This window comes from Gopherus flavomarginatus, chromosome 6 (assembly GCF_025201925.1).
Source record: "Gopherus flavomarginatus isolate rGopFla2 chromosome 6, rGopFla2.mat.asm, whole genome shotgun sequence".
NCBI lineage: Eukaryota > Metazoa > Chordata > Testudines > Testudinidae > Gopherus > Gopherus flavomarginatus.
This window is the reverse complement of record NC_066622.1, coordinates 71,387,599-71,401,274: the sequence shown is the minus strand read 5'-3', so window position 1 is coordinate 71,401,274 and position 13,676 is coordinate 71,387,599. Positions and strand designations below refer to the sequence as shown.

At 47.2% G+C, this 13,676-nt stretch overlaps 1 protein-coding gene across 5 annotated transcripts in view; it reads left to right on the top strand.

Moving 5' to 3' along the window:
* Window positions 1-13,676, top strand: part of ARHGAP22 (Rho GTPase activating protein 22) — a 265,828-nt gene that overhangs the window by 238,947 nt on the left and 13,205 nt on the right. For all 5 annotated transcript variants that reach the window (XM_050960123.1, XM_050960124.1, XM_050960125.1 and 2 more), the window contains 3 exons: window positions 1,125-1,257; window positions 7,743-7,816; window positions 10,979-11,100. In XM_050960123.1, the coding sequence (XP_050816080.1) occupies window positions 1,125-1,257; window positions 7,743-7,816; window positions 10,979-11,100 (329 nt within the window). The remainder of the gene's footprint in view (window positions 1-1,124; window positions 1,258-7,742; window positions 7,817-10,978; window positions 11,101-13,676) is intronic.

The following is a 13,676-nucleotide window of genomic DNA, read 5'->3' as shown; positions in this document are numbered from 1 at the left end:
TGAGCAAAAGGTGGGAGTATTAAACACTTCCACCTTGTTGATGATCTCAGTTATTAGCTCTCTTTCCCTGCTAAATAGAGGGCCTACGTTTTTCATCTTCCTCTTACTCCTAATGTATTTAAAAACCTCTTCTCGTTGCCTTTCAAGTCACTTGCTAGGTATAACTCATTTCTTGCCTTAGCCTTTCTGATTTTGTCCCTACATGCTTGTGCTATTCTTTTATTCTCCTTTAGCAATTTGTCCCCAGCATGGTCAGCTTGTCTGGATGACCCAGAAAGCAGAAACCTGAGCAGAGCAGTACGAGCTGTGTGAGTGGAGCAGAGACACACTGGGCTAGTGCTCTGGTATAGAGTATGAAACAGCAAGTGCCAAATGACATGGCTTGGGAGGCAGAGGGCCTCAAAGCCAAAGGGGCAAACCCAGGCAGGAGTGTCACCGGCTGTACAGCACGCAGGGCAGACGCAGCTCAGAATGGCTGTATTCTGCTCCGACAGTCACAGCGTTGGGCACTGGCTGGGGAGAGTGACAACTATCAGAAGCAGCAAAGGTTACACTGTTGTGCCAAACGCTGGATCAGTTTGGTTTTTAGAAGGTACAAAGCTTTATTTTCAGCACAGCAGTCACAACAGCACGCTTATCTGGAGAGCACCCTTTTCTGCTCTCCTCACTTCACAAGAGTGTCCACCCACCATCATCCTGCTTCCCCTGCTCACCTGGCTCCACCCTCTCTCCTTGACAGATCTGGAGATTTTCCCCATCACCAATAGGTCATGCCTGTAAGCAGCTGAGCAATGAAGGCACTTTCCTCTCTGATCTAGTGCTTTGTCTCTGTCACACTGTGTGGTGAGGAGTGAGGGCATGAATTCTGGGGCAGGCCATAGTGAAAGTATGTGTGGGCTCCCTACCTGAGGGTTTTGTGACTCCCTCAGGTAGACTAGCCCATGTTAGTTGGACATGTGGCTGGAGTGCCCTCCTCCTTCGCTCCTCGGGGCCTGCCCTTTCATACATCATAAGAAGGGCCTGTTAGAAGCCTCCCTGCGCCCTTCCCAGAAAAGGTGCATAGGGCTTATGGGGCAGTCAGCATTCATGTTTCTAAAATTCACCCCTCTTTCCTCCTGTTGCAGCAACACGGATGTTCACACCGTGGCGTCCCTCCTGAAGCTTTATCTCCGAGAGCTGCCAGAGCCCGTCATCCCCTTTGCCAAATATGAAGACTTCCTGTCATGTGGACAGCTGCTCTCCAAGGACAAGGGAGAGGTTAGTGCTCCTTCTGTCCTTCCTCGTTTTACCCGCAGTGCCATTCCTGGAGCCTCGCGACTCAATGAACAACAGCCTTTCCATTTTCTCCTTCAGGGCCTGAGCCAAAGCCCATTAACGACCATGGGAACCTTCCCAGTGACTCTGACGGGCTTTGAATCAGGCCTTAACATTGTAAGCTCCAGCTTGGAGCCGACGTCTTTCGCAGGTTAGTCTTGAAATCCTGTGGTTCTGTGTCCATCGTACACGTTTTTACGTACTCTTGGGCTATGGCTGTTTCTTCCTTAGCAGGCCTGTCCTCTAGGCATTGCAGTAACAACTGTGAGTCAGGAGAGCTGGGTTTTATTTCTGGCTCTGCTCCTGTGATTTAGGACAAGTCCCTTTGCCTCAGTGTCTCATCTCTTCCTTGGGGATAATAATTCCTACCTCACAGGGGTATGGGGAGGTTTTTCGAACGGATGTTTGTAAATGGCTTTGAGTTTTTCAGAGGAAAGGAGCCAGAAAAGGGCAAATTATATTCTCCCATGTGGGTATGATGGGACATTACACTTAGCACCTCTACAGCACCTTTCATTTTAGGGTCTTTTTTTCAGCTTCTCCCTATCTTATTCCAAGCAGTGGAAGGGACTGAAGGAGCCCTCCAGCTCTCTGGCTGTGGTAGAGATTCGGGAGGGTCGTTTCTCTCATGGACTTGTTAGGAGGGGCAGGATGTTTGACAAAGGGATAGATCTGATCCAAGAGTCCTGCTCCTGTCACTGTGATATCTGAGCTCTCTAATGGATGGCATGTCAGAGCTGCTGTCAACTGTGTGACTATCACTTTCTAAGTGCGGATTTTATAAGCCTGATTCTAGTGTCAGCCAAAGAACAGATGCCTGTGGAGTCAACAGTCTTGGGTTCGATCACCACTGCCGTGTATGTGTTTCAGAGTAGCAGCCGTGTTAGTCTGTATCAGCAAAAAGAACAGGTGCCACAAGTACTCCTGTTCTTTTCATGTATGTGTGGTCCCTAGTACAGGCCCGTATCTCCCTCTGTTGGCTGCTCCTAGTGGCCTATAATACAAACCTGCTACTTACAGCAAGTTACACAGTTAGTTACGCTCTAGCTCAAGTGGCAAAGGTCTGTGTAGAGATGCTGATGGTCCCGGATTCAATCCCTGCTGAGGATGTACAAGTGTGGCCACCATTTGCAAAGCATGTGGTGCGGCCTCCAGGCCTGGATTCTGTATTCAGCACACAGATTTCTTACGTTATGACACAAGCACAGCCGCTCTGCTGCCTATAAAAAGCAGCAGCACTTTAGCTGATTTAGTTTGGTGGTAATGTGGACTGGGTTTAACCTGCACAGACTGGGGAGAGAGATTTGGATTTCTGAAGCCTGTTACACAAGAGCAGACTCAATACCAAGTTTGGCAAACATCATTTTATGTCCTCATTTAGTTTATAACTGACACAGTTGGCCTGTATTTGTCTGTCCTGGCTGCAATTGTCTGGGAAGCAGCATCTGAGTTGCTTTTGTGTGAATGATGCTAGACAGAATTGTACGTATTATTCTGTCTAGCATAGAGCATTGCCCATGCCTTGGTGGTGTCTCTTTAAGCCACTACTGAAAATGCACTTGCCACAGCTTCTGAGTTGTCAAGAAGATTTGGAGTCTCAGCGTGGGTCGTTTCCTTGAAGGAACGGGAACACATGCAGCACAGACAGGGATTTTCCCCAGTCTTTCTGTGCCCAGTGGAGCGGGAAGCACAGTTAACATGGAACACTGCACTGGCTCATCGAGCTGGCTGAACTTTGTGTGGAAGATTCTCTTGCTGAAAAATGCAGTTTCGTTGAAACTGAAGTGTTTCCTGGGGAAAATGTTGGTTCTGATGAAAAATGTCAGGTTTCCCCTGAGGAATTTTGAAACCAAAGTTAGTTTTGAATCAACACTCTCAAAAACAAATGTTCAATTTGACTTTAGCCATCAGTTTTTCAATTTTTCTGAATGAAATGAAAATCTTTGTTTTGAATTGGATGTTTTGACTTAAAAAGTCAAAATGTATTTTCATTTAATTTGTTTGAAACTGAAAAAAAAGACATTTTAAGTCAAAAGGTCAATTCAAAACAGAACTAACAAATTTTTGCTTGAAAAACCTATTATATTGAAATGAAAACTTTTTGTTTTGTTTCAAAAAGTCGGGTTTGAAGCAGTTTGAAATTTCCCGTGGGAACTGAAATTTTTTGGCCTAAAACTTTTGATTGAAGTTTTCTTCATTTAAAATTTACCCCACTAAAAATGTCTCTATTGACTCTTTGGGCTGTTCTGTTTTGAACAGAGTTGGGTATTGTTGTATAAAACATTTAGTACTGCTCAATGCATCTGCCCTCGCCAACTGCAGCAAACCAGCCTCAGGAGCTGTCCTAAACTTTGTGTTTGTTATCCAAATGCCCAGAGCTCCCCAGGTCAGTCTCTTTCGCCACAGGCTTTCTGTGTAACAGCTTCTCTTCCAACAGTGATCCAGGCCCCTCAGCTCTGGTACAACCCAATGTGGCTGCTATAATGCAGACAGGTTTTTAATAGTGTCCTTGAAAATGGTAAAACCTCCAAGTGCCTGGCGTGGCTGTAGCGCTGTAAATGGGATGATTTACAGCCTTTCTGATTTACAGGGTATTTTGGCACTTTGGTTTTGGTCTCAGCCAGTGCAGGGCAGTGCCCAGGTGCATGAGAATGAAAAATTGGAGGAACACTTTGAAACCTTTTAAAAAATTATGTGATTCAGGCTGAGCTCTCCTGGTAGTATTTTTGGCCTCTCCACTTCCACATGGAACCCAGCACTCATGGAATTAATAAGCTAGTTCTAAACATATAAAAAGGGGATTCAGTTTAGTGCTTGGGGCAAAGATTTGAGTGACTTTGCTGAACTCTGGTTCTCCTAGCCCAAGCTGGAGGCTCCCGTGTTAGCCTTAGTCTGTTTTGCACCATGGAGATTCCTGAAACCAGTCCTTGTGAAGCAGTCGCTTGTCGGATCGGTGCAAAACACTGTAGTTTACGTTAGTGTCACTCCAGAGGGTTGAGCCATTAATAAAACACACTGCACTGGTAATTGAAAGAGTACCAGAGCTAGCTGGCCCTCATGGGCGATCCCAGCCATCACTCATGCCCAGTGCTATTGGACTATTTCTGCCTAGCGCTCCTAGCATTCAGGAAAGTGCTTTCACACTTTCTTGTGGTGGTGGCGTTTTCAGCAGCAGTTGGTCTCTGTGTCAGTGGATGCCAGCTTGTGACAGAATGACGAGTGCTTCTGCAAAGTCTGCAGCAATAAAGAGAGAAGTTTTATCTGGCAAATATCTGCACCGTGATCAGTCCGTGGACTCTATCTTTCTAACCCCATTTTCTCTGTCTACCGGCTTTGGGTCCTGTATCAAACTAACCCTCTAACTGATGAGAGAAGGATCAGGTGCAGCTCCCATGGCAAAGCCCTCTGCTCAGTCCTGTGGGGCCGTGGCATGGAGCAATTTATCAACACACACAGCCAGATTCTGCCCTGACTGATACCCTTGAAGTGAATAGGGTTACACAGAGTGAAAGCCAGGGAAGAATTTGCCCTGTTAGTTCAATTTCTTGTAGATCAGGCCCGTCTCTAAAAATATGGTAAAATAACTTGTTTAGAGTCCCTTAAAAACTGAGCTGAACTTTCATCCCAAACTGTAACTGTACCTGAATCGAACCTTTTCGGAGGTTCAAACATCTATGGCTGGCGTTTTCACAGCTGGCTAGTGATTTGGGCTGCCACCTTTCTTGACACCATTAAACAGGCCTGGTTTTCAGGAAGTGCTAAGCACCCGCTTTCTCTGACCCTTTTAAGATGTCTCAAGTTGGATTTCCAGATATTAAAGCATCCAACTAGTCACTTTTGGAATTCTTGACCTTTAAATTTTCCTTTTTAATAACTAGATTTCCCCTCACTCCACATCTTGGAACTTACTGGATTGGGCTGAGAATGGAAGCAGAAATAGTGAAATATTATAAGAAGGGTGTTTTTCTCTTTCTTTGGATGATTCTCTGAAGCTTTTCTGAATTTATCTAATGTTTTTCTCTAATCTGTGAAAAGTAGCCTTTTCTTGAAGTTTTCCCAACATTACTTAATAATCCATAACTTAGTGTCCTCAAATGAGGAATGTGAGTTTCTAAAACCTGCGTTACTGCCCAGCCATCAGTTGCACTGTTCATATCAAACTGGTAGCTAAGCAGGCAAATAAGCTGGTCAAATTGCATTTTTATCTAAGGGCAGATTGAAAAGAGCGGTAATCATAACTAGCTAAGGCATTGTCCACCACCCATCAAAGTCCATGGGACAGTTTCCATTTACTTTAATGAGCGCTGACTCAAGCAGTAAAGGTTTAGTGACTTGATCGGTATCCACTGGTGGTTGATGTACTGAATTTTTCAACCTCTTCATTTTGGACAGTGTGTGCTTTTTATGCTGGAGGAATCAGTCTGCTCACGTGGTGAACTGCAGAGTGCATAGCTTGTTTCACTTCATAAAACACAAGTGTGTGTCATTGTCGTCCTTCCCCCAGCCCGTTTCTCTTTCCCCAACTGAGTGGGGTGTTTTTTTTCCAGAAAATTCCAAGCAGGGTTTTTCAGACTGGGGAATAGCGCAGGCACTCCGCTCAAGGGTAATTCCTGCTGCTTACTATGCAGATGCAGTGGTCATTTTCCAGCAGAACCAGTGAGGTTCTGCTGCACAAACTGAGGCAAGATTGGGTGGGGGGTGTACAAGGTGTGTATATTCCTAGAGGTGTGGATCCCAGCTTCATGGGGGTGCAGTGCACATTGGCTCATGGGGACCCGGGGGTAGGCTAGGGCAAGCTACAGGAGTTGGGGGGGGCCCAACCACTCAGCTTATTTTTTCCCAGTCCCCTACTTTATTAGTAAAGTGACAACATTTGGTCCAGTCCATAGAGAGGCACTAAACAAGAAGCCCCACAAAGCCATTTTTGCAGTCACTGCTCAGAGTAGGACTGCCTGTTAGGCATGAAACTCGATGTCAGGACTCCTGGGTTCTTTTCCTGATTCTGCCACAGTGTTGCCATGGAGGAGTCCCATTGCCTCTTCGCGCCTCAGTTTCCTTGCTTGTAAAATGGGAATAATACTTCCCTACCTCTCCAGGGGCTGTTGAGGCTAAATCCATTGTACAATGCCTTGAGATTCTTGCATGGAAGTGCAAAGGGTCATTATTCTGTTCCTCTGCAAGACAGGGGTAGTGTAAGTGCTGTGTTACAGGTGGGGAAACTGAGGCACTGAGGTGCAGTGCCTTGCCGAAGGGCAGTGGCAGAATTTGTGCTCGTGAAATCGGGAGATGTAGAGAGTAGGGTTTGATAGTGTCTAGGGAGCTTGGGGAAAGGGGGAGGGGGAGGAGGGTCAGGTGCCAGTGGGTCGCAGAGCTGGGGATCTCGCTCTCAGATCAGTGCCTCTGTAAAATGATGGCAGGAATTGTGTTTGCACATGAAGAGCTATTGGAATTGGAAAAGGTACAGAAAAGGGCAACAAAAATGATTAGGGGTCTGGAAGAACTTCCATATGAGGAGAAATGAATAAGATTGGGACTTTTCAGTTTGGAAAAGAGATGGCTAAGGGGGGACCTGATAGAGGTCTATAAAATCATGACTGGTGTGGAGAAAGTGAATAAGAAAGTGCTATTTACTCCTTATAACATGAGAACTAGGGGTCACCAAATGAAATTAATAGGCAACAGGTTTAAAACAAACAAAACGCAGTATTTCTTCCACAACGTACAGTCAACCTGTGGAACTCCTTGCCAGAGGATGCTGTGAAGACCAAGGCTATAACAGGGTTCAAAAAAAGAACTAGATAAGTTCATGGAGGATAGGTCTAGCCAGGATGGGCAGGGATGCAAAACCATGCTGTGAAGTGTCTCTAGCCTCTGTTTGCCAGAAGCTGGGAATGGGTGACAGGGGGTGGATCACTTGATGATTACCTGTTCTGTTCATTCCCTGTGGGGCATCTGGCATTGGCCACTGTTGGAAGACAGGATACTGAGCTAGATGGACCATTGGTCTGACCCAGTCTGGCTGTTATATTCTTACAAGTTTTGAAGGCAGTATTGTGCAGGAAACATCCTGGGGGTTAGGAGCCACATCGCCTGCAGCAAAACAGGTGCAGATCCTTGGAGTCTAACACACGGGGCTTGCACACATCCAGCTTCTCGGGATGGGTGCATTTGGAGGCAAGGTGGAACTGGCAGATCTGCAATGTCATTATCTTTTTTCCTCTCCCCCCGAGGTAGAGTGCACCATCCTAGGGGGTACCAATTTGCTGGGAGTGACAGGGCATGCCTACCCAGGGGTTCTATGAAGCACCCCGTTTTCAGTGTCTTATGGCATGGGCCTGGCTGAGGGAAGAGGATTTGCCCTTGACTGCAGAGGAACAGGCTACACCTTGCTCTACATCACTGTTCTCATTGTTTGTCTCTTCCCATAGGGCACCCGAGAGCTGGCTAAACAGGTGAAGACCCTGCCCCAGGCAAATTACAACCTCCTCAAATACATATGCAAGTAAGTGGCATTAATTAGCACCCAGGAATGCCAGAGCTGCCGAGTTTTGTTTGGCTTTGTGTGACATTATATGCAAATTATTTGATGAGCTGATTTGCACCATATAACTAAACTCCTGCTTTAAAAATGTGTGTGGTTTCAATGCTTATGCAGCTCTGATAAATGAAGCACTTGGTTTATCACCCACTGCCCTGCCAGCAGAACTCAGTATTAATCATGTTGTTACGGTAGTGCCTAGGGACAAACCAAGACTGGGCCCACACTGCTCTAGACGCTGTGCTAATGCAGAGGAGTAGACAGATCTTGTACTAAAGTTCTTACAGGGCTTGTCTACATCAGAAAGTTGCAGCGCTGGTGAGGGAGTTACAGCGCTGCAACTTAGGAGGTGTACACATCTGCAGGGCACCACCAGCGCTGCAACTCCCTGTTTGCAGCGCTGGCCGTACTCCCATTTTGTCTCGGGTGTAGAGGATCCAGCGCTGGTGATCCAGCGCTGGTAATCAAGTATAGTCACTTACCAGCGCTTTTCTTGACCTCCGTGGAATAAGCAGGTATCCCAGCATACCTGAGGAAGCCTCTGGTAATCAAGCTGGTCTCCTTCCCCGGCTTGCTCTCGCGTTCCCGGAACCCCGAGCAAGCAGGTCTCCTTCCCTGAGGTTTGCTGGGTGGTTCCGGGAAGGCGAGAGCAAACCGGGGAAGGAGACCAGCTTCGCCGCGGTTTGCTCTTGCGTTCCGCGAACCCCGAGCAAGCAGGTCTCCTTCCCTGAGGTTTGCTGGGTGGTTCCGGGAAGGCGAGAGCAAACCGGGAAAGGAGACCAGCTTCGCCGCGGTTTGCTCTCGCGTTCCGCGAACCACCCTGCAAACCGCAGGGAAGGAGACCTGCTTGTTCGGGGAACGCGAGAGCAAACCGCGGCGAAGCTGGTCTCCTTCCCCGGTTTGCTCTCGCGTTCGCCGAACCCCCGAGCAAGCAGGTCTCCTTCCCTGCGGTTTGCAGGGTGGTTCGCGGAACGCGAGAGCAAACCGCGGCGAAGCTGGTCTCCTTCCCCGGTTTGCTCTCGCGTTCGCCGAACCCCCGAGCAAGCAGGTCTCCTTCCCTGCGGTTTGCAGGGTGGTTCGCGGAACGCGAGAGCAAACCGCGGCGAAGCTGGTCTCCTTCCCCGGTTTGCTCTCGCCTTCCCCAAAACCCCTTGAAGCCGCCCAACAGCGCTGCAGTGTGGCCACATCTAACACCACTTGCAGCGCTGGTTGCTGTAAGTGTGGCCACTCTGCAGCGCTGGCCCTATACAGCTGTACTAATACAGCTGTAACAACCAGCGCTGCAAAATTTTAGATGTAGACATGGCCTCAGTCTCATTAACTACTTATGCTAAACAATCTGTTCCACCTTCTGTGTGGCTATGACACTCTGAGTACAGTTCTCAGACCTGAGCAAGAGCTCTGTGCGCGCTCGGAAGCTTGTCTCTCTCATCAACAGAAAGTGGTCCAATAAAGGATATCACCTCATTCACCTTGTCTCTCTAAAGTTTAAATAGAGCATCAATAAGTCCTGCCTCCCCCGTGCTGTAACATAGCAAGACTTTTGGGGGTCCATTTCACCTCAATTTTTTCACCCTTTTCCACAAAAATGGATGGTATATTTTTCTCAAATGATTTTTAAAAATATGGGGGGCGGCAGTGAGAATGGCAGTTCTTCTGGGAATGGTGGTTTGCTCCTTTCTGCCATGTTCCTGGATAAGAAACAGCAGGAATTTGCTCAAATTGCCATTGTGAATTCCTGGAGAGACAAGGTGGGTGAGATAATGTCTTTTATTGGACCAACTTCTGTTGGTGAGAGAGACAAGTTTTTCAGGCTACACAGGGCTCCTCCTCAGATCAGTGAAAGGTACTCAGACCATGCCTACAGTACAAAATTAAGTTGACCTAACTTGGGTTGGCATATCACCACCACAGTAATCACATCGCTTGTGTGTGGTCTACACTTTTCTCCTTGTGTTGGCAGTGCGCATCCTCACCAGGAGTGCTTGTATCGTGTCAGTGCTGTCAGGGTGGGGCATTGTGGGAACGCTCCTGAAGGCCAGTAACAGTTGACATAAGTAATGCAGCATAGATAACACTGTGTTGACCTAGCTACATTGACGCTACACTGCTCATGGAGATGGAGTTAAGTCGGCGTAGCTGAACAGTTACATCAGCAGGAGCGAAATTTAGGTATAGACACTTTCATAGGTAGGTCAATGTAAGCTGCTTTGTGTCAACCTAAGGCCAGGTCTACATTATAAATTACTTTGGTATAACTATCGCTCAAGGTTGTGAAAAATCTACGCCCCTGAGCGACATAGTTATTGACCTTAACCCCTGTGTAGAGCTTCTCCTGCCAACATAACTTCTGGAGTTATTAAGCCAATGGCTTAGAGTGTCTTCACCAGAAGCACTACATGCAAGTTTGTAGTGTAGACTTGCCCTAACTCTGTAGTGCAGAGCAGCCGAAGTGTGTCACAGCTAGACAGATATGGAGTTAGCACACATTGCAACAGCCCATTCAAAGTGAAGTGGTCAGTTAACGCTGCTACAGCCATAGGACAAAGGAAGGTGAGGGGATTACAGATCATTGTAATGAGCCATAAATCCCGTGTCTTTATAAAATGTCTGACTTTTGATGTGTAGCAGAGTTATGAACTGATGTTCCCAAACTTGTCTTTTGAAGGTGTTGTTTCGGTTTCCTTTGAGGACCGAGAGGTCAGATACAGACTGGTTGTTTTGTGAAAAGTATTTGCCTACAAGTGATGTGGTTGGCGTATCGTGGATCCTTGTTAAAAGAGGAAAGAACCTCAGTTTTCACACATGTTAAATGGTCCCATGTCTGCAGCACTAGTGACACTGGCCCTTTCCTCTTTCCGCGTTCCGGTGGAATTGGAGTTACTATTATTATAGATTTGTTCTGTGGCAGCACTGAGGAGCCTCAGTTATGGCCCGAGACCCCACTGCGCTAAGTGCTGTAAGAACATATCCAGACAGCTCCTGCCCACAGAGTTTACAGTCTAAGACGAGAGACAACTGGTGGCTATAGGAGCACAAGGAACTAGTGAGATGGAAGGTTTCATGTGCCATTTACTCTTTTTTCTCTCTCTCTCGCTGTTTTTTTTTTCTGGGGGGCTCCTGAAGATTCCTTGATGAAGTTCAGTCTCACTCCAGCGTGAACAAGATGAGCGTCCAGAACCTCGCCACGGTGTTCGGCCCAAATATACTGCGGCCCAAAATGGAAGATCCAGTCACCATTATGGAAGGTAGGTTCTCTCATTATGGAGAGGGGGCCATGTTCTGGACCCACGGGAAAGTCGCTTGTAAAGCACCGCTGCCAGAAATTAGATGCCATTTGTCATGTGGCATCTAAGGGGGGAGGGATAGCTCAGGGGTTTGAGCATTGGCCTCCTAAACCCAGGGTTGTGAGTTCAATCCCTGAGGGGGCCATTAAGGGAACTGGGGTAAAAATCTGGGGATTGGTCCTGCTTGGAGCAGGGGGTTGGACTAGATGACCTCCTGAGGTCCCTTCCAACCCTAATAGTCTATGATTCTATGTACACTGAAGATAATGTCATGGGGGAGCCATCACTGGCAGCAAGCTGGGCATCCTCTCAGTCAATGCCTGTGTATGGGGCATACCATTTCCGTTAGCTCTTGGAACAGCCTCCCATATCACCTCTGCAATGAGGTGATATGGGAGTGTGTACCTGGGGGTTGGACTCAGCCAGCCTGTGCCACTGCTATTTTTAGGCACTAGCTTGAGCAGAGATAATGTGTGTACATCTATCTTAGCTGGAAATACACCTCCCAGCTGCAGTGTAGATGTACCCTTCCAAGTATAGGCTTCTAAAACGCTTGCTGTGCCGAGGACATGTGGGACAAAGGTAAGACCCAGCGCATCAGTTTAAAATCACTGTTAGTTTTGGATCAACTTTCCTTCAAAAGTCTTTAATCTTAAACTTTACAAAATCCCTAGAAAAATTCTATTCCTGACGTGTCACAAACAAATTGGTTGCTTCAATTCAAAATGAGGAGGGCAGAAAACAGGGCTTAGAACAGAAGCCTGGATGCAGCCATAACTGTGGAGTCATTACTGACGTTGGCGTTATAAAGTCGGTACCATCGAGAGGACGTCCCTTTTTCTGTGTTTGTGGCTCAGCTAGAAATAGAAAAACACCCACAGAGATCTGACTGCACTGCAGCTGCCTTTTCACTGCATGCTGGGCATCCTTCCTGCAATATACTGCAGGGATTGCTGAGGTAGGGAGAATGTGGTGGGGGAGTCAGACTTCTCGTCCACATGCTCTGGGCATAGGCTTCCGAGGCATGGGCTCTTCCCAGGGGGGCAGTGTGGCTGGTATCATCTCAACACAGATGGGAAAATACTGACTGTGTGAGATCCGTGGTAACTGATGTCAGTCCAGCCAGTGCAACAATGGCTTGTGCAGACAGGTCTATATTGTGCGTGTGTGGGTTCCTGCCCTGCTAGCTGATGTATTCAGAACTACTCGACTGTGTAGCTCCAGTGGTAGAGGCCTGTGTTTTCAGAGCAGGAAAATCTGAGTTTTCTCCCTGTTTCCATGAAACTCTGAGAGCAGCACAGTGACTGCTATAAAGTGGTTGCTCATTTGTTATAAGTTTTAGCCTAACTGTTCACACCAGCCGAATCACACCCCTAATGCAGACTTTCTGTACAAATGCATAATTGCAAGAATAACATTTTCATTGCCATTTGAGCTGAGTGCAGATTTGTCCATTCAAGACCATGTAAGTGCAGATCTCCTGGGGTGCAGAACACTTTCCCTTTCCAGTGACTGGGATCTGCACCAACGGGGACCCAGTCCTGTTGGGGAGTTATAAAAATCTGTTGTTTGATGAAGGATGATCCAAGGATTTGTCTGAGAAACCCAGGCACAAAGCACTGGGCAATGATCATCACTTAAAAAGCAATTCCCCACTTGAATTCTTTCTTGTTCTGTGATGATCTGGTCATTTCTCTTCTGAAGCTGAGCCCCTTCAATTGGGGATGCTGGACATTGGTAGCCAAGAAATGGGGACTTGGGTCAAAGCATTTATACCAAGCATCATTTCTGGAATGTCGGGCAGTCATAGTGTTCCAAACATATTCTGTGGGCCTTTCAGCCTAGTTCAGAGGCAATGTGATATGGTGGTAAATGGCAGTGTTTGTTACTCAGCAGTAAATCAGTGTATGTCAGGCCATCTCGGCTGTACCATGCATCTTCTTACACCTTCCCGTTGGTTGTTTTTGCCACTCCACCCCCATGCCTTTCTCAGTGTGTAAATTACACCCCCCTCTTACAGAAACCTGTAATGTATACTGTCAGCTACATCATCTCCTCACCCAGCCCTCTGCTTTTATTAGACACCGAGAGAAATCAGAGAGACTATTCTTCAAAAAAGTATGAGGCTGCATAAAACTAATCAGAAAACAATGAGCTGTATGGCATTGGACGCTCCCTGCTCTGTGCAAGTCTCTGTCACAAACATATAACATCCCCCATCTCTGAAGCACGTCCCAGCATCCAAAGCTTGAAATATCCACCTCCTCAAGTGCGCTCTCTCTGGCTGCAGTTCTGCTTCAGAGCCGAGGAACAGCCTCCTGCTCCGTGGAACTGCAGTACAATCATAATGGTGCACATATCAACAAGACATGTGCAACCAATACAGGGGCTGAGGAACAGGGGGCAGTTCTGCTGGTGCCACCCGACGTCTGGCCCCAAGATGCTAATTGCAAAGTGGCTGAAATCTGCCTCTTGCTCTGTTTGGTAACTGACTGGGCTCCAAGAGTGTCAGTGGAAGCATGCTACATGCGATGGAA